Source organism: Sinocyclocheilus rhinocerous, unplaced genomic scaffold (genome assembly GCF_001515625.1).
Source record: "Sinocyclocheilus rhinocerous isolate Xijiao unplaced genomic scaffold, SAMN03320098_v1.1 scaffold289, whole genome shotgun sequence".
NCBI classification, from domain to species: domain Eukaryota; kingdom Metazoa; phylum Chordata; class Actinopteri; order Cypriniformes; family Cyprinidae; genus Sinocyclocheilus; species Sinocyclocheilus rhinocerous.
The window spans coordinates 1,854,107-1,875,127 of NW_015636845.1; the positions used below are offsets into that span (position 1 = coordinate 1,854,107).

A 21,021-nucleotide genomic window follows, 5' to 3' on the forward strand; every position below is an offset into this window, starting at 1 on the left:
TGAAAGTTACATTTTCAAATGAAAATGGCAACATGATCGTTTTATAAAGTATGCGTTCATATGTGCTTAGTTTTCGCTGGAGGAAACAGCTGTGGTTTAATGAGGGGTGAACGCAGTGAAAACTTAGGCTACAGTAGATGGGGAACCGATTATTGCTCCCCCATGATATTTTGTAAACTGGATTTATGACAAAGAACTGCACAGATGCAGATATTATAACAATCAATCGATAAACACATACCTTGTCCTCAGGGGCGGATTAAGGTGGTCAGGGGCCCCTAGGCTGCTCTTTGTGTGAGCCCCACCCCCCCAAGAAAATTTACTTCATTTTAAATTTAAATGCATAGATCTGGTGTATTTTCAGAGCAGAATCAAGTGACTCAATGAAGAAATATGTGCTCTTGTAAACAGTTTTGTGCTCTAGTAGTAATTTATTTATTGGTTGCATAGATCTGAATGTGATGGTAGGGCACGATTTTCACTATATAAATGCTTATAAAAGCTACAAATGCTATTCTGTCAAGAGCAGGGAGTGATTTTCTCCTCGTCTTTTGTTGTTTGATTATCATTAACGCCGACACTTAACTCAAGAGACGAGATGAGACACTAGATTGGGTTCACGAGAACGAGACGAGGCAAGATTTTTACACATTATTTAAAAAAAATTCTCAATGACCAGATACATGACTGGAAAAATAGCTTTGCACTCATTTTGTATGGTGCAGGTGCAGGTGCATTTGGAATTGTTTTAACTAATTATCTTGTAATAAATGTCATTTCAGTTTTACTTTCTGAGTATGAATTATCATATGCAGTAAAAGACAACAACACTCAAGCACTTTAAAAGGTTTTGCCACAAACTCAACTGACTGGCTTCTCCGCTGTATGACTTCATGTGAGTCTCTTCAGACCTTAGAACTGTACATGAATTATGAGCTTCTAGAACGTTTGACCTCCTAACTGAACTCCTTTTCACAAATTGAACAGAAATAAAAACAGTATAAATAACAAAAAATAAACAACACAGTTATTTCTTAGTTTTATTAAGTGCAAACAATAAGTGCAGCCATAATCAAAGTATACTCTCTCAATAGAGAATGAGGAGTTACGTCATAATCTTTTCACTCCGCGTTGCATTTCGGGGAGGCGCTGCCATATTAGCTGGGCTGCGTTCAGTCCCGACAAAAACGGTGCAAAACGTTTTTTTAAACGGAAACGGTGGTGCGTTGAACACATTTACCATTATATAATCAGAGCAGTATAGAAAAGTTTATGAAAGTGACACTCCATAATACAGTAGAAAAATATATAAATATGTATAGTATTTTTATGTTACATTAATCAGTGTCTAGCACACCTTCCCAAGGAAAGCATATGAACCAAAAGACATTACAATTACTAAATGATATTTAGACAGACTTAAAGAAGTTCCAGATCTATACTTGTGCCCTTATTATTTCAGTTATTTTGCCTTTAATGTAAATAAACATGTGCAAACAATATTCTTGCTCTTGTGAATTTATTTGGATGTTAATTACATTGTGCGAGCTGTCTCTTTAATACCGCATGGTTTACATACATGTTGCTGCTGATTGGGCTGACATGTTTGACACACCCACCAAACAAGAGAAAACGTATCTCAAACCCCGTTGCACACCGTTTCCAGGAAACATGTCGTTCAAACCGGAAACCGTAGCAAAACGGTGCACACCGGTTTGAGCTTGAACTTGCCCCAGGATACTCTATCCGTTCCCATGGTTACTTTTAATTCTCTATAAGGATAACTGCTTATCTTTTGTTTTGTTTTTGCCTTTAAGTTAAACAATCATTCATTCTGCATTGTATCGTTTGCAGGGAAGAGAAGCTATTTGATCGCACTGCATGATAATTTGATTTTTTTTCTCTCTTAGGTTTTGTAGAATTTTGTTTAATGTTTACCTGATTAGCGTGAAAACAGTGTCGCCCGCTGGACGCTCGCTGCTGCTTCAGCCATCATATGATAGATTATCCAAATAAAAGTGTGTGTTCAACAAGCTGACAGAAGTCAATCAATGTCTTTTTTGGAAAGTTTTAAATGACAAAGTATAATTGTTGTCATTATAAATATTAATGTTTCCATGGCCACGGAGGAGAATCACAGATTGTGGGTCACATTCAGCGAACAGTCACGAACTCACTGTACTTTTTATATTTAACTATTTCAACAAATGACAAGCAAAATCAAATCCCTAGGAGCATGTGAACAGTTTTGTAGCATTTTAAAATGCTGGTTTAATGTACTAAGACAGTGATGCTAAAAGACATGGTGATGAGCCAGAATATTAACGCGACATGTTTAAACGTTAAGCGTTTTCCACTCTTTAGAAAACCGTAACGTAGAAAGCGCTTATTGATTAAGACAGTGATATTTAAAGATAATATTTTGGGCTCATCTGTTTTTCTGCACATATCAATATGTGCTTTATTAGTAAGGTGTGTACAGAATGTGGTCTTTTAACCCTCCATGGGATATCGTCATTTATAAATGACGCTAAGAAAAATGCATTTAAAATACAATATTATTGTTCAACCAACAAAATGTTATTTTAGTGATGTCAAATGACATCCCCTTCAACCAGTAAAATTTAAATTTATTAGCCATGTGCTTCACATTTTTGGTAACAAAGTAGGCCTAGTAGGAGACATTAGCACATAGGTCGCATGCTCTCAAAGCTCCATAGTGAGCTAATTTTAGACTAGAAAATACATATAAATTCAAGTTATAAAAAATATAATTGTACATCCAAATGTGTTTTCTAAAGTTTTTTGTCATTTTTAATGCACTTTTATAAAAACAACAACTCCGAGACCAACAAATCTGAGCGTCATGCATAACTGACAAAGTCCTATTATGTGATGCATATTTGGTGTAGCTGGCACTATTGACCAGCATTGGCGTGCAGTATAATAGCCTTTATTCATGTGTTTTAGGTTCATTTTTGTAAGATTTTTGGAAGATGGAGAGACAAATCTGTACTTATTTCAGAAAGTATTGATGATAGTGATATGAGTGCATCAGAAAATCAGGTTGTAGTAATAAAACAAGTTGTTGAGGACCAAGGAGGACAGAAGCAATGAGAGAGAGGGCAGTGGTGAAGAATAGGTTGTTGTGGAAGTCAGGCATTTGGATATATTATTGTATGCCAATTTGAAAGATGTGAACCATACAACAACCAGAGGTCAGAAAAGATGCCGATGTCTATTGGCATTACTATACTGACAGACAGCGATGCTCCAATGATGACTGCACAAGTCAACATCTACTTATGTGTGGGTTGTCTGGGGTACACTGAAAAAGAAGAGTCTTGTTTACTTTCACTTGTGCTACAATAATTGATTTGAAATTCCAAGATGAAACACAATGTTAAAGTTGTTTTAATGCTTTTGAAACACTAAGACATGGTTTTCAGGCAGTGAAATTGCAAGTTTTAGACATTTTCACACACGAGTTCCAAATCAAATCAAATATAGCAGCACAAGAAAAAAATTGAATGTTCATAAAGATCTTTTCACTTCTTTTCAGATAGTGAAAAAGCATTTGATTGTGTGTGAAGTTTCAGACAATTTGCCAAAAATAAATTTACATAATGAGACCACGTCAGTTATAAATGACGGATCCCTAAAAAGAAGGTCAAAGGTCAGATGAAGAAAACAAATTTTGGAAAATGATTTTACTCCTAAATATATGTAAAATATAAAGTCAATAATTTTTTACGCTGTAAATTCATAATTACTCCTATAGAGGGTTAATATCACTGTCTCATTAAGCGTGTTCTTTATGAGAGGAAAATGCTTAACGTGTAAATAAACGCGTTGCGTTCACATTTTGAGCTTATATGCGTATCTGCCCATAGTATATGCTTTACAATTGTCTTCATCACTGTCTTGGTACATTAAGCCACTTTAAGCATTTTAGAAAGTTCCCTGTTCAAGTTCTACTAACTCACAAGCCTAGTGAGAGTCATGCTCGCAAAGAAGGTAATGTTAAATATTAAACCAACAAAATCAAAACGTTCAAAAACACACTTTTATTGAGTGAGAGTCAGTGGGTTTAATCAGTGACATTAACAGATTTACTATTCGGCGTCTTCTCCGCGACTTGCTTCCCTTGGTGTTTTTACACATAGAAAGGCGAAAAAACATACTGCATTGCTCAGTTTTCTCTCAGAATGATGATCTGAGTTACTATTGCAATTCTCGATGCAGCATGAATGACATAGCCTACACTGGTGACATTTTTCACAATCACGACAAAAAAATCTAATACTACGGTGGCCGTGAAGTGCAAAGCAAATCACAATTCTGAAAACAAAATAACAAATTACAAACGCAAATGCAAGTCTAAAAAACAAAATAACAATTCAGAAAGCACAACAACAATTCAGAAAACATTATAACAAGTCAGAAAACACAATGACAAATTTGAAAACAAAATAACAAGTCAGAAAACACGTTTTCGGATTTGTCATTGTGTTTTCTGACTTGTTATAATGTTTTCTGAATTGTTGTTGTGCTTTCTGAATTGTTATTTTGTTTTTTAGACTTGCATTTGCGTTTGTAATTTGTTATTTTGTTTTCAGAATTGTGATTTGCTTTGCACTTCACGGCCACCGTAAAATACTGCCCTAAACTCAATAGCGGAAGGGCAGCGCTATCCTGCAAGTATGGCGGATAAACAAAGCAGTTTCCCAGAACTCGTTACGTCACATTCTCATTCTTTATATTCAAAGTGCAAATAGAGAACACATTTTTCAAGCATGATACAGAGCTATAGACAACTACACAACCTATTAATTAATAATTAACTAACAGACTAATAACAGCCTAGATATTGTATGTAGTTAATCAGCAAATCAGATTCAAGAATTCAAACAGCCCCATTGTAATGCATTTTAATTTTAAACCGTCCTACAGTGGAAAAAGTCCACCCCCTGATGTCCTCTCACATCAAAATCCACTGACATAGCCTATTTGTTTCTGAGCTTGCTTGTAAATGCCAATGGTGCTTGATGTGCATATTTCTTTCCTGACTTCTCACTGGAGAAAGCAGTAGCAGTGTTGCCAACTAATTTTAATGGAAAGTTGCTAAAGGAAGGTCGATTTGTTGCTAAAAGTTGCTAAATGTGCCATTGTCATTGTGCGATGATGTCATCACGACGCAAAATTGTGTCACTGCATCAAATCTCAGCAAAAAATATAATTTATATATGTTAATTTCGTTTCAGAATTGTGATTTGCTTTGCACTTCACGGCCACCGTAAAATACTGCCCTAAACTCAATAGCGGAAGGGCAGCGCTATCCTGCAAGTATGGCGGATAAACAAAGCAGTTTCCCAGAACTCGTTACGTCACATTCTCATTCTTTATATTCAAAGTGCAAATAGAGAACACATTTTTCAAGCATGATACAGAGCTATAGACAACTACACAACCTATTAATTAATAATTAACTAACAGACTAATAACAGCCTAGATATTGTATGTAGCCTAATTTGGCGCGTGAGGGAGTTGCTCTCAAAACGCGGAGTATTAAAATCGCTTGAATGCGCGTGCGCGTTTGTCTTTCGGTTTCGAATTAACGATCGCGCGAACTCTCGGCAGTGCAGTGCATACATTCTACAATACAAGACGTTAATTTTGTCAGACGCTCTGCAATTATTCCTCCTTTAATGTTTCTTATGGGCCAATGAGGGTCTTTTTTGGTTCGCACTGAAGTAAATTTAAAATAATAAAAAAATATATTCTGGCCAATCAGGGGCCCCTGCACACGTGGGGCCCCTAGGCTGTAACCTAGGCAAGCCTGTGCATTAATCCGCGCCTGCTTGTCCCCTGTTTCTCGCTCTGCGCCGCCACGGTCTGTGGATTGAAAAAGAATGCGCTGAAAGATGGGGAGGAGCCGATCGAAGTCTGCCGCCGTTTTCATATGAAATTTAAAGGGGACTGAGGCAATCACGAATTCGTGTACAGTTTATGGAGCTAATCGCAAAATTTTAGGGGGGCTGAGTAGACATTTTAGGGTGGCTATAGCCCCCCCTAAAAATGGCCTAGTGACGCCCATAGCCTATCTTTCTTTTGTGTGAAAAGTGATACGGTTTTGCCCTATGGCCCATCCTTCCACGTGTAAAACAAACAACTTCCTGATCTTTTCTTCTTTTTTCCAAATGCCTTGCAACGTGACCATCCTTTGCAAGTCTTGATGAGATCTCTTATTCTCTGGACAAAGACTTGCAATGTCACCAACTTTGCCACACGCATAGTGTGCTAGAAATTTCCCTACGCACCTGATTTTTTAACAATTACAATTTAAGTTTTTTTTTATTAGCTAGTAAAAAAATTTTATTAGCACATTCTGAACAATTCGTTTTAAGCAGTGTATTAGTAGTTTGTTAGTATGCTACACTCTAAGAAAAGCCTGTAAAAATAGTCTACTATGTTAATATGAAGGAATTTTCCATATTGATTTTTCACAGGTTTTTTTTACCTACATTTTAAATTCTGCATTGTATTTAGTGTTTTTGGGTTACAGGGTTACAAAGGATAATGGATAAAGTCCTGGAAAATTACTACCTTTTCCATTTTTCTAGGGGGGCTGAGTAGACATTTTAGGGTGGCTATAGCCCCCCCTAAAAATGGCCTAGTGACGCCCATAGCCTATCTTTCTTTTGTGTGAAAAGTGATACGGTTTTGCCCTATGGCCCATCCTTCCACGTGTAAAACAAACAACTTCCTGATCTTTTCTTCTTTTTTCCAAATGCCTTGCAACGTGACCATCCTTTGCAAGTCTTGATGAGATCTCTTATTCTCTGGACAAAGACTTGCAATGTCACCAACTTTGCCACACGCATAGTGTGCTAGAAATTTCCCTACGCACCTGACTTAAGTTAAACTAGCTGTCTGCCCACACCAAAATTATCCTCAGGTGACTTCTCTGACCGCACTGGAGAACCAGGCCTTATAATTCTGATAAGAATTACAGCCAAGAATAGCCTACTTCAAACACCAGTAAAACACAATAGCAGAGGCAAGGGAAGAGTAGGCTAATCCACACAACAGAGGAGAATCAGGGCAGACAGCAAACAATCAAAAACCAGGGAAACAGTCCAAGATCACAACCACAAGAAACAAGGGTGAACGCTAAGAAATGTTAGCAAGAGCAAAACAAGACTTAGCACTGAGCATGGGTAAAGAAGCTCCGGGTCATCACAGAAAACAGTGTGTGTCCCAGTGTGCATACTATCCACCCTATCTGCCCTAAATAGTATTGAAAATGACTAATATAACATAGAATTTAGGAAGGATAATATGAACATTGGGACGCAGGCCTAGACAGGGATAATGGAGTCCGGGAGAAAAAGGTGATGGAGCCCTCTGATGGCGACTGGGAGGAACAACAGGGACCGGATTCACGACAATTTGATTATTTGCATTAAAATACTGGTATTTTGGATTTGTTTATTATGAAAACTTGCTGAAAATTTACTCACCCTCAGGCCATCGAAGACGTGGATAATGTTTATTTCTTCAGATTTGGAGAAATGGATCCTCTGAGATGAATGGGTGTCATCAGTCCAAACAGCTGATAAAAACATCACAATAATCCACAAGTAATTCGGCAGCAGCGGCTCTACTAATATCGAAACTGTAAATTAATTTGCTTCAAGAGCAGCAGCGTATTTCCTCGCTAGTGAGAAATATCAAGCCTTATTTTGTGATAAAGCTGGCTTTTCACGGTCCTGTTTTTTTCTGGCCACTCACTAAATAAATACATTGACAATGTAGACATAAATATTTATTTTAAATTATTTTACTTTTTATTCGATTTTGCATTTGGATATATATTTAGGCATTATCAAAGACTACTTTATCATGTAGGGTACTGATGTACCCCCAAAAATTGCTCTATATTAATTTTTTCCCATTCATTCCCCATGGTGATCATTTTTGACTGTAGTGTGACTTTATTTTTAAGAACATTTAGCCTTTTTTATAATGTCCACTTTTTTTGTGTGTAAAAGTGCTACAAAGGTGAACAAGTTTTGTGCAACTCTGATGAAGTAAAAAAGCTTAAAAATTAAAAACTTAAAAAATTTCCAAAAAGCCACAAACACTCTCTGGTTCAGGGTCATTTTATTCATATGTGCAGAACATACACATATATCACTTTAGTAAGCATTAACATATTTTTCCTCAAGAAAAATTAAATTGACAACATTCCAGAGAACAAACCACTAAATAACATGGAGTGAGGCTGTGGACGTCTTTATGTTTTCATAGTGCCATTAATTCTGCTATCACTTCAAGTAAAATTATCACTCTTTACTGCTGTTAATGGGAAATATAAGCTTCTTATTTGAAGCTTATTTGTAGTTGCTATATGTTGTAGAACGAGCAAAGATGTTTCATAACTAGAGCATTTATTTTTAGGCACTTCAATCAAAGGTCAAGGTAGTAAACCAGCAGTAACATTTGAGACTAAGTCTATAACTGTCAAATCAGGTGCACTCTAAAACAATAGTATCCCGCTGCAGACCCGCAGCACCAGCAGTTTCAGAACCGCAGCCACAGAACCGGAAGTGAAGGGCGGAGCAGCAGCGGCTCTACTAATATCGAAACTGTAAATTAATTTGCTTCAAGAGCAGCAGCGTATTTCCTCGCTAGTGAGAAATATCATGCAGCTTTTAAGTTGCTAAACTATTTTACTGATAAAATCGTAAGAGCTGCACTGACAACACGTTTCTGCGTGTACGTGTGTGCGTTTGTATGGGAGGGAGAGTGGGGGTACCTGATAAAACGTAATTTTGTGGCAAAAACATGGAAATAATTTGTCATATGTATCCTCTTGTTTACTATATTTATTTGCTTGGGGTTTGGTGCTGTTGTAGGCTGTAAAGACCGTTGGAATAACGGAAATCATTTGGGGAAGTACGTAATGCAGTCAATATTTGCATGCTTTAGACCAGGGCTGTCCAAACTCGGTCCTGGAGGGCCGGTGTCCTGCAGAGTTTAGCTCCAACTTGCCTCAACACACCTGACTGGAAGATTATATGCCTAGTAAGAGCTTGATTAGCTGGTTCAGGTGTGTCTAATTAGGGTTGGCGCTAAACTTGGTGCTGCGGGTCTGCAGCTGGATATATCTCCTCTAAAATTAAAAAGCAACAGCATAAAAACGTCCTTGAGGTCCTACAAATAATGAAAAACAAACATGGATCAAAAACATTCACTTGGGTACAGGAATAAAAATGTGCATTACAATTCCTTTGCTGTAAATATTAACAGAGTATTGACTCTACACAGAAAAGAAGACATTCAATATCCACATAATTAGAATAAAGATACATATTATCTTTAATTTAAAGTGAGTGGAGAAACATAGCAGAATAAAAGACATACAGAATGCAACAGAAAGTCTTACAAACGAACACTAGACGATAAACAACTAACATTGTCAATATTTCCCAACAGATAGATGAGCTTGCAGGGAAAAAAACAGAGGTCAGAAAGTACAGAGAAAGAAAATACTGCAAAGGGATATCAAGTAAAGAAATTACTAATAGCCCTACATACAAGTAAAAAAATTCATTCAATAAATGCTTTAACTGTTTGTTTTGACCATTATGGCCAATGAAACATGGCCACATAATCTTTCATTTGGCTCATTCAGAAACAAACAGTAATGGAATGTGCACAGAATGAACAGAACGCCCGCCTTAAGCCAGATTAAAATACAAAGATGATTTACATTCACAGCGTGTATGACTCAGAATGGTCATAACATTCTAGAAACCTTAAACAACTTTACGTGCATTGATTAAGATTATAACACGAAAATTAGCAGGGTCCTTTATACATTTCATGTAAACTATTATGCTACAAAGAAATCTCATTGCACTTTTGTCTTCAAAGAGAAACCAATTACATTAATTACAAAAGCAATTACAGAAGTTGAGCAAATCATTTAAAGATTAGAATGTGATCTATCATCTAACTGTCCAGTCCATCGAGGAACTCTCCTTCAATGATGTGCTCTAGGCGTTTCATGACCTGATCACTACTGGGTGGTGGGTAGTCGGCGGCATAATGCGGGAGGTGTGCGGAGGAGCCATAAAAAGAGCAGCACAGGGTGCTGAAGAACGGGACGAGATCCACGATAGAGCAGAGAGAACGTAGTGTGAGCAGAGGAAACTCCACTCGATCTGTGCTTGACTCTCCAGCTGTTCCATTCAGCTCCTGAACACACATTCAAGATATTTACAGACTGAGAATTGGGTCTATTTGTGAAAAAGCACCATATTTACTGGTTCACTGGTGCTCTTTCACAGATACATTGAAGCATGTGTTTCTGTGCATGGAGATCTTACCCCATAGCGTCGGTTTATTCCATCCAGGATCCTAACAATATGCGGTTTACACTCTTGTTCACCTTCCAGCAGAGTGTTTCCTGGTCCATCATAATGGTCGACATCTACTTCAGGAATGAAAGCCCAGCGATACCTGCAAACAAACAAATACATACATACATAAAGTTCAGATATTAACAGATCATGAACAGTGAATGTTACGTTGTGGAGCAGATCAGAAGCCATTTTTGTTGGGTCAGGCATTAAAGGTCACCTAGAAGTAAGAGGGAACCTATTGACCTTTACTGATAGCTGTCAATGTTGGGGCAACTATGACAGTCCACTTAGCATTAAAAATGTAAAAGAAAATGTAAAACACACACACACACACACACACACACATTTGTTTCTGTGAATTGTGGGGACTTTCCATAGACTTCTATTACTTTTATACTGACCAAACGATATTTTCTATCCCCTAACCCTAAACCTACCCCTTACAGAAAACCTGTTTGCATTGTTACACTTTCAGATAAACATCATTTACTATTTTTAATAAGTTTTTCCCTCGTGGAGACCGCAGGCCGGTCCCCACAATGTCAATAATTTCAGGTTTTACTATCCTTGTGGGGACATTTGGTCCACACAATGTAGCATAAACAAGTACACACGTACACACACACACATTGTGTGCTGTATTTCAAGTCTGATATATTCTCTGACAGAAAGCTTAGAATTTAGCACACAGTCGTATAAACTTGAATGGTGATTTTTGGGGTTATTTTGGCAGTAAAATTAAACCATTTTCACTGTATGGAAAATAGTGGCTTTAAAAGATGTGAGGGCAAGTAAATGATGACACAATTGTAAACTTTGAGTGAACTAACCCTTTAATTCTTACATACACTATAGTTTGGGGTTGATAAGATTTTTAAATGTTTTTAAAATAAGCGTCTTATGCTCACTAGAGCTGCATATAAAAACAGTAATATTGTGAAATATTATTACATTTTAAAATATTTTAAAATGTAATTTATTCCTGATTCAGCAGCCATTACTTCAGTTTTCAGTGTCACATAATCCTTCAGAAATCATTCTAACATGCTGATTTGGAGCTCAAGAAACATTTATTACTATTATCAATGCTGAAAATAGTTGTGCTGCTTAATATTTTTGTGGAAAACATGATGTATTTTAATCTGATGTACTTCAGATTTATCTGATGAATAGAAACTTCGAAAGAATTGCATTTGTTTGATTTTCAAACATTTAAAAATGTATTATTCACTGTCATTTCGAATCGATTTAATTTATCCTTGCTGAAAACAGTAACAATTTCTTAAAAAAAAAAATCTTACTGACCCCCAAAACTTTGAACAGCAGTGTATATTTTCTCATGTGGCCATTAGACGATGTCCAACCACTGATTCTGTTCTTAAGAAGTTTAAGTAAATTAAATTCATAAATTGTTTTTCTTATTTATCACTGCTATGGCAAGAGTAAACGGTGCCAAACATGCAAACACACAGTTCACTGGAGTCTCACATTTGAAACAGAGGCATGTGCTCAGGAGGGAAGGACACTGCGGTGTCCAGGAACTTGCAGGCTGACAGGTACATGTCCAGCTCTGCCTGAGGGAAGAGTAGACCATTCTTGTCATTGCCACCCCGCAATTTACTCCTGAAACAGAAAGATATATATTTTTTAAATGAAGGGCCAAAATACATACTAACATCATTTTTCAAAAAGGAAGACTCACTTTGAAACTTTATCATCCAGTAGTGTCTTCTGAAGGCGGTTAAAAATGCGTATCTGAAATATTAAACAAATATTCAAACTGCACCCAGAAATAACATGCAAAACAACTGATTAAGCATTTGAAAGCAACCAAAAAACAAATACTCTTAGTGCGGCGTATTTCTTACCAGCTCAGTGACCATGATTGGCCAGAGAGAGGTGAGATGTTGTGGTGAGATCCTCAGCAGGAGAACACGGAACATGAGGAACATCTGGGCTGACACTGATGGGGTCTGTCCCACACGCAGGTTCTCTGTTAGACGCTCTAGAATATATTTGATAAAGAAAGTGTTAGCTGGACATTTTTCTATTGTACTTTACAAGAAACCTTTATTTGTTTTCCACACAGACTGAGTGATACCTTGTATGAGAGGCAAATAGAAGTGGTACTGGTCATTCTCTCCACTAAACATGGCAAAAGCCTGTCGTTTCAGTAACATAGGCTTCTGCTCAGCACTGTTGAAGAGCTTCAAAGAACTGCTCTGCATGCCTGCACATGGTACAACATGAACACACACAATACAAGTCAATACACTGATCATACACAAAATAACTAATGCAAAAGAATGTACATATACTCACTCATCAAGTCTTTGAACATTGTCTTTTCATGAGTCAGAAGATGGTCTATGATGGATCTCCAACTAAAGCACGATATGTGAGTTTAGTGGCTTCAACATCAAACTCTTGATTTTGTTGTTTATTTGGTCAAAAATACAGTTAAAACAGTAATATTGCTGTTCAAATAATTAAAAAATATATATAGTCAGCAGTCATTACTACAGTTTTCAGTGTCACATGATCTTTCAGAAATTATTCTAACACACTGATTAGGTGCACAATAAACATCTCTCATTGTTATTCATGTTGAAAAAATGTTTTGCTGCATAATATATTTTAGTGGAAACCGTGATAAACCATCATTCAAACGTTTGGGGTATGTTAAATAAAAAAAAGAACAGTACTGACTACTTTTATTCAGCAAGGATGCATTATATTGAACAAAAGTGACAATAAGGACATTCATAATGTTACAAAAGATCGCCATTTGAAATAAATACTGTTTTTTTTAAAAATTTCTATTCATCAAATAATCTTGAAAAACAACCATCATGTTTTTCACAAAAATATTTAGCAGCAAAAACTATTTTTAACATTGATAATAATTAGAAACATTATTAATAACTGAGTACTACGTAAATCATGTGACTGGAGTAATGGCTTCTAAAAAAATTCAGGTTTGCCATTACAGGAATACATTACATTTCAAAATATTTTGGAGTAGAAAACAGTTATTTTAAATTGTAATAATATTTCACAATATTACTGTTTTTACTGTATTTTTGATCAAATAAATGCAGCCTTGGTGACTGGTGAGCACTGAGCATAGGTTAGGAAAATGATTTGAGCAATATTTGACCATTTTGACATTATCAGCATGCCTTGAAAATTTAGAATGTTGTGCAAGTGTATCTTACTGGCAGGAACACAAGGACTCCATTGTGAAAAACACTGGGTCCATGAAGAGTTCCAGCACCTCTTTCTTCCACGCTCGCTTAGTGTAGGCATATCCACTCAGACTGCTCAACAACTGAGCACCCGCACAGAAACTAGGCACGTTATAGGCACTGAGAAATAGAAATTGAGAAATTAGTGAGTTTTAAATGAAAACTGCCATACATATGGCCACTGCCAAATTAACAATGAATAGACCAAAGCTTTCTAATTAAGCACTAACTAAGCATTTTTAATCACTATCACAAGTGTATAATTTTTGGCATACTCACCTGTGATTTTTTAGATAGGGAAAAACGTAATACATAAGACGGGAAATAAGAGGCACGGCTTTCTCCTTCTCATCGCTGCGATAGACCATGTCCAAAAGAGGAGCCAGAACCTACAAATAATTAGCACAAATGAGAACACACTGTTTATCTGTTGAAATTCTGAAATTCTTGATACCTGTCGATTTTGTCTAATCACATCAGCATAAATTAAATTCAGTAAAATAAATACTGCCATGTTTACTTACAACTGCACTTTATAATTTAATTAATACAATTATATTTTCTTATTATTTCTGCATTGCATATCATTTTTGCATTAATGGCATTTAGATTTTTTTTCTTCTTTTTTCCCTCCCAATATTGCTACAACAAATTCCATTCAATTACATCTAGAGCCCTGTGTGTGTGCATTTCTTCTTGTCTCTTACCTCAGCAAGCAGAACCAGAGCTTGTACACTGAATACAGATGGTGCTGAAGATGACACCATAGCACTGCCCTGGCCTGCACACTCTGAGAGAAAGACAGAACCGAGTACATTTTAATACTGCCTCTGTTCACACTAGACAATATAGCTAGGCAGTATTATTATCAGATTATATCTGCAATACAGCAATGGGCATTATACTGAAAGCACATGTATTTCAGTGTAGGTTTACCCTCAAACTCATTGGCATCATGGTCATCTTCATCTCCCTGAAGACAGACTTGAGGCTGTGCTTTCACTTCCAGGTTACGACTCAGCCAGCTAGTCTGCTCAAGAGACGAGCCAGCCACAGCTCCCACAGTTTCTAGTATGCGCTGGCTCACTTCCTGTTGAGAGTACAATTACTATGTACTTTAACAGGTTGGTAAAGAAATATGTTGGGTTATGTTTTTCTCTTGCTTAGCAATCCAGACAATGTCTGTTTAAACTTTTAGTTTTCACTTACTATATCAACACAATACTGGTTTTGCTCTCTCTCACTGTACCGGTCTTACCTGCAGTTCTTTAGTATCCCTCTTGTTGTCGATATTGGGAAGTCTATTTACACAGTCATTAAGGATGCTGCAATAGTAAAATAAACAAAGATTGGAGTTTCAAAAGATGTTTTACCTTTCAATAATATCTAACAATTGTTTCATGTAATTATTAAGAGATCTCTAAAAGAGTTTTCTGGCTGCCTTCTTCTTGAAATGTTGCATTAGACAACTAGGCAGTTTCATACTGGTCTATTTGCACTGGTTGTACTGGCACCAAACGGTCCAGGACATGTTATGCACCAGAGGTTAATATTTAAGATTAGGGTTTGTTCAAATCTCTGAACCTAAGTATGAGAAAACGTAATAGTGACCACATCATTTTATTTACCCGAGGAGCAAGAACTGTCCAGGAGGGGCGAGATTAAGCTGGACAGATTCTCTGAGCAGACAGAGGAGAGGATTGATGTTCTCCTGAAGAGCTTGAGCAGTGAGACTGCAAAAAAGACCATACAGGACATTTCCATCAATACTGCACTAAAAACATTCACCTTGTACAAGAATATATTCGAGGGTGGATCTTCCATTAAGTAGCATTAACTTTAGCCATTGGCATGAATTAGATTGCAACAGTTCACTAGACTTTGGTCATTTTAAAGTAAATGACATCATATGATAGCAAATAATATAAGGTACAATTAAAATATGAGAATGATGTTACCTTTGAATGTAGACGTAGCTGAACTGTAGCATTGGAATGTCAACTAATGCAGTCTTCTGATAATTAGAAACAGAGTAAACATTAATAAATGATGTAATTCTACAGGTAAATGTACCATTTTTTTTAAATTGTAAAAATGCAGATAATTTTTTCTTAGGGTTAGGATATAGTACTTATAACTAGCTGTATATAAAAACAAAATATTTTTATATGGAATGTCACTATTTAGACTGCTACGTAAATGTGTGCATGCAGTACCTGATCTCCTTTGATCTGATGGGGTTTCTTCACCACCTCTCTGATGAGCTGCAGTATGGTGTCCGTACGGAGTGTGTTTAGTGCCTTCACTAGATCCACCAAGGTCATTTGAGAATCACTAGCATCTGGTAAAATCTATGTATGCGTACACAAACACACACAAAATTTAAAAACATAATTCCAGACACCTACTGGATGATATGTAATTTTGCATTCTGATATCTATTGTTCACCTTGTTGCTGGAACGTCTTTTGCGACTCTTCCTGCTACTCCATACAGCGGCCACAGAGGCCATGACCTGCACCCCAAACTGCTGAGTCAGTGGCATCAAGAACTCCAGAACCTTTTGCCTCAAGATCTATAGAGAACAAAAACACATGACTGGCACCACAAAGCGGACAACAATACAGCAACATCTTTATGTAAACTAAATTTTTGTTTAGTTCATGTATCAAATATACCTTTGTGCCTTTAAAATACACAGAGGTGGGTGAGGCTCTGCTGCCATGGGTGGAGTCACAGCCCTTGACCACACCCCAGAGTAAGGCCATGCTGCTAATCATGTGCGGAAACTCCTCCAGAATGGCATTACTAGCATTTCGTAGGTCTGGAACATCACAGCCTGCAGTCTACAAAACAAAACAAAACAAAACAAATTAGAACAGAACAGAACAGAACAAAACAAAACACATTAGTCACATTAGTGTTTTGAAGTTTCAGTGGCAATCCTGGCATTTTTGATACCCATGGCAAGATCAGACTTGTTTGCAACTACAACTGTATGTCAGTGGATGTATAATAGGAAAAGATGAGTATTTGGTTGAATTTTATAATGTGATTCGTTCATACTGACTGTGATATGCCAAACTGCAGACAGTTTTTGCAAATAAACCTACAGTGCTGTAGCAACCAACATGAAAGTGACTTAGTGACCTTCAGAAATGTAATCACTGTCAGTGTGAATGGATGACACAACAGAAATTTGGCTCCCTAAGTGAAAGTCCAAGTCACCTTTGCCAGGATCCGCCACTATTTGCTTTAGCAGGTGCTTTTATGTCTTACTTTCTTGTGGTCTAGAAGACAGTAGTGTGTGATAGTGGTCAGTCCTTCCAGTAGTGTCAGAGGATAGTCAGGCGCTATGTTCTCCCTCTTTAAGGTACCACTAAAGAGAACAATGAAATATGCATTCAATTCAAGCTATGGTTGCAATAAAACAACAAAAAGTATTTATTCACACCTTATCGGTCAACACTTAATGTGCACCCGCTCTCACACAAATGCAAACAACCACACACATTACTTACTTGTGTGAAGCTTTGATTCCATCGTGCTCATGCTGTTTAACAAGCTCATCCAGGTTTCTGCAGATCTGGGCAATTATGGGTGATACAATGATGGCCAGTGATCGTCCTAAATACGGCAACACTTCACAAAGCAGAGTCACCCAGGCTGGGTGCATGGCACAGCCATACTGCGGGTGCAAAGCTCGGGCTGCTGCTGACACAAACATGCCCTGAGCGGTGATAGGCTGACTGGCTATGTAACGCACTGCTTTGATGGACTGCTGGAACATCACAGCTGTTTGCCACTCTCGAGCCAAGGCTGAAGATGGAGGTTCTGCACGTCGCTGTGGGTTGAAATTGCTTTGATCATGATCTTGTGCTTTGGTGTGTGGTGGACACACGTGGTGCTCCAATACAATAAGAACCTTCATAAGTTTCAGTAGGGCAATCTGAAGTGGGTGCTCAGCCCAGATCCCATCCTGGCCAAAGTTGATCAGGCTTTCTTCTGAGATCTCCCCTTCATCTCCTCCTTGGTCTTCTTCAGGCAATTTGTGCTGTTCTGGCCGATCAGCTCTCTGGCAGACATACATGGAGGCGGAAAGCGTTAGAAGGACGTATTGTTGCACCTTGTAGCCCCAAAGAAGGTTGCGCACCACCTCCAAGCTAGCAGTTCCCTTTGCTTCCCCGATTTGAGCTTGCTGGGCCACCCTCACCAACTGGATCATCAACTCTGTCAGCACCTCCACGCTTTTCACCTGGACCTCCCGATTGGCCTGGAGTTGGCGAGTGGGAACGCTAGCATAGGAGGGATAGTGAGAGCGGAGATAACGCATACACAGGCAGGTGAGTAGCTCTAGCAGGAGTGCTGGTGAAGAGGAAGGAGAAGATGGTGAATGGAGAGGAGAAGATGCTGGCTGGGATGGGTCAGGAGTGGCTCCACTTGGTGGAGTTGAGGTCTGCAATCGGCCATAGAAGCTGCCACCGTCCTGAGCCTGACGGTGCCTCTGCAGAAGGTTCTGGATGAGGTTAAGATGGGCAATGGAGCTGCAGTCCAGAGAAGTACTGGAGAGAGCCTCCAGAAATGGCCCTGCACTAGTCCGGAGGATGGTGTCTAAAATAGTAAAGGCATAGAGAATTCGGCTGCTCTCGTACTGCTGCTTATAGAGCAGAACATGGCGGAACAGCGAATCTACTGCCTCACGTTTCTCCCGCTGACGTTTGAGCAACCGGGACTTGGCCATAGCCTCCAACTGACCATCATCTTCATCACTTGAGAGCGAATCCGAAACCTGCGTGCGTTCTGAATCGACCCTCTGCAGGCCGTTGGCCACACCATCCTCCTCTACGCTACCATCATCATGGCGCTGCAAGTAAGGGGCGGAGCTTGAGCTGGAGTTTTCAGTGGAGTTCTGAGTGACACTGGTGTCTGCAGATTCGGTGTGTTCACTTTCCTCTTCTTCTTCATCCTCTCCCTCAGTCTCTTCGCTCTCACTCCGGGACATTGTTGGGGAGTCTGGAGGCGTTAGTTCTGGATCTCGTTCCAACTCTGCCCACAGTGCTTCACGGTCTACTATGGTGATGCGCCTGACAAGGCTTTCTTCTGTTTGGCAACCGGGAGTTATGTTGTCTCCAACACTTTTTGTGATGGATCTGTCTCTCCAGGTCAGTGCCTTTAAATGACCTAAATCACATATACAGTAGAATCAAACCCCACAGCGAGAACAAGAATGAACTCTTGCTATTGCTTTCAGTCTTGAATGTTATTTATGCAAATTACTATATTCATTATTTTAGATATAGTGGTATATTACAGTTTACTTCATATTAGTCTCGTGTAGCCAGACCTTCAGACTGACGTCAGACGTTTCTGGGAACCTTGGCTGCTTTGAATGGCCTAGGAACGCCCAAGAGGCCACATGACTGACAGGTGAACCAACCAATCACGTTTCGTTTTGTGCCGTGTCATGTTTAGGGGCGTAGAAATGTCCCCACAATAACAGACCGGTGTGTAAAACTCATAAAACCAGATGTATTTTAAAGAGTCTATGCCATGAACTTTACATATTTCACATAGTTTTGAAAATCTGGCATTGAGTTGATCCTAATAAGCGCTCATTGTCACAGTTGTAAACACAATGTTTTTTTTCTTCCATAACGGGGTTTGGCGCCAATGCCATCTTTGTTTCCAGGTGGAATGTTAAAGAACACTATGCACGTTTTCTTGAAATTCTGTAGAATTCAACCAATCAGATGCCGACTTCGAAACTCCTGAAGTGTTTCCAATTTTGTGTGCCATATGCATCAGACGTTCAGCCAACAGTCCGTGGGTGTGACGTCTGAGGCTGAGACTAACTTCATATTATAACTGCCTTACATCAATTTAAATGGATTCTTATTGCTAATTACTGATTCAAATTTTTATTACATAAATCTGTTTCATTTCAGTTTTTACACTGCAGACCTAAAAATGTACCTTCTAAACTCAAGCATAGGTAACACTGTGTGTAGTGATCTGGTATGTGTGCATGTGTGTGTTTTGATTCCATACCAACAGAGAGATTCTGTTTGATGCTTTGTATGGGTGATCTCTGTGTTCTGGGGTCCAACAGTAAGAGCAGCACCGGTTCCAATATACGGACCACATCATTGAGAGAGAGAGCCCGCACCAACCAGTTCTGTGCTGCGGCACTAACACTACCATCCTGATTGTTCAAACTATCTAGTACCACAAACAAAGACCTGAGAAAACAGAAAGATATAGTGAACACTAAGTGTATATGGCACAAAAATATGGGAGAATATTACTGAAGTAAGCAAAAGTTTAGATAAGAAATATGTATATGACTTGTCAAAGGAGCGGCTGAGAGAAGTGCTGCGATTGGTCTGGATCTCTCGTGTCAGGTGCCACAAAACCGAGAACCTGTGGAGCGCCTCCAGACACACAACCTAACACACATACACATACACATTTTAATAAATGTTTATAATTGTGTGTAGATGTATTAAATGAGGAAAATGCAGTACCTTGTCTCCACTGAGTAAACCCAAGCAGATGATGTCCTCGCAGATGGATGCAGATGGAGCCAAGCAGTGAAGCCGATAGAAGAGCTCCACACAAGATACGTGATGCTCTCTACGCTCCGTGTCCAGCTGAGCCCATAAAACCTGAGATACACGCTACAAGAGAAATAAAACGAGAATTAAAGTGAAGAAAAAATGTCACATTAAGAAAGTCGGATATTAAGGAAGGCAGCTATTTTTTATGTAGACGATAGGCACACAAGTACAACTCCTATCTACTTGAATGGAGAAAGACTGAATTAAACCAGTCAATATTAAGTTTTAATAACGTGCAAATTTAGCACTACAATTGTACATAATACTATCATAAATGTTGTGTTTTTATTCCTTAGCATGCTAGTCTGGGTAGTCCAGCTAACATACATGCACCTACACAGAATAAAAGGAAATAGGCGATGCTTCTATCAAAAGGGCAATTGGTTCTATTAACTAAATTGCAGGACTTCCACAAAATCATAAAAAACCATCCGGCGCATTTCCTAACCCTTGTAATGTCTCTGGAATTAGCCATTTATATATCATATTTTTTCTAGAGCTGTCAAACGATTAATCGCGATTAATCGCATCCAAAATAAAAGTTTTTGTTTACATAATATATGTATGTGTACTGTGTATATTTATTGTATTTAAATATACACAGTATACACACACATATTATGTACGCCACAGCCATATCACCCTACAGCCCAAGACTGGTTACCCACTGAAGCTAAGCAGGGTTGAGCCTGGTCAGTACCTGGATGGGAGACCTCCTGGGAA

General features: G+C 38.4%; 1 protein-coding gene across 2 annotated transcripts in view; it reads right to left on the minus strand.

Moving 5' to 3' along the window:
- Nucleotides 1-9,177: 9,177 nt before the first annotated feature.
- dop1b (DOP1 leucine zipper like protein B) overlaps nt 9,178-21,021 on the minus strand; it is a 24,585-nt gene continuing 12,741 nt past the window's right edge. For both annotated transcript variants that reach the window (XM_016562870.1, XM_016562871.1), the window contains exons 18-39: nt 20,206-20,358; nt 20,027-20,127; nt 19,730-19,920; nt 17,203-18,862; nt 16,961-17,060; nt 16,360-16,527; nt 16,131-16,256; nt 15,898-16,032; nt 15,640-15,695; nt 15,310-15,414; nt 14,940-15,006; nt 14,618-14,771; nt 14,389-14,471; nt 13,961-14,070; nt 13,652-13,801; nt 12,756-12,817; nt 12,535-12,663; nt 12,302-12,438; nt 12,136-12,188; nt 11,922-12,056; nt 10,398-10,530; nt 9,178-10,266 (exon numbers count right to left, since the gene is read on the minus strand). In XM_016562870.1, the coding sequence (XP_016418356.1) occupies nt 10,021-10,266; nt 10,398-10,530; nt 11,922-12,056; nt 12,136-12,188; nt 12,302-12,438; nt 12,535-12,663; nt 12,756-12,817; nt 13,652-13,801; nt 13,961-14,070; nt 14,389-14,471; nt 14,618-14,771; nt 14,940-15,006; nt 15,310-15,414; nt 15,640-15,695; nt 15,898-16,032; nt 16,131-16,256; nt 16,360-16,527; nt 16,961-17,060; nt 17,203-18,862; nt 19,730-19,920; nt 20,027-20,127; nt 20,206-20,358 (4,254 nt within the window). In that variant the 3' untranslated portion in view covers nt 9,178-10,020. The remainder of the gene's footprint in view (nt 10,267-10,397; nt 10,531-11,921; nt 12,057-12,135; nt 12,189-12,301; nt 12,439-12,534; nt 12,664-12,755; nt 12,818-13,651; nt 13,802-13,960; nt 14,071-14,388; nt 14,472-14,617; nt 14,772-14,939; nt 15,007-15,309; nt 15,415-15,639; nt 15,696-15,897; nt 16,033-16,130; nt 16,257-16,359; nt 16,528-16,960; nt 17,061-17,202; nt 18,863-19,729; nt 19,921-20,026; nt 20,128-20,205; nt 20,359-21,021) is intronic.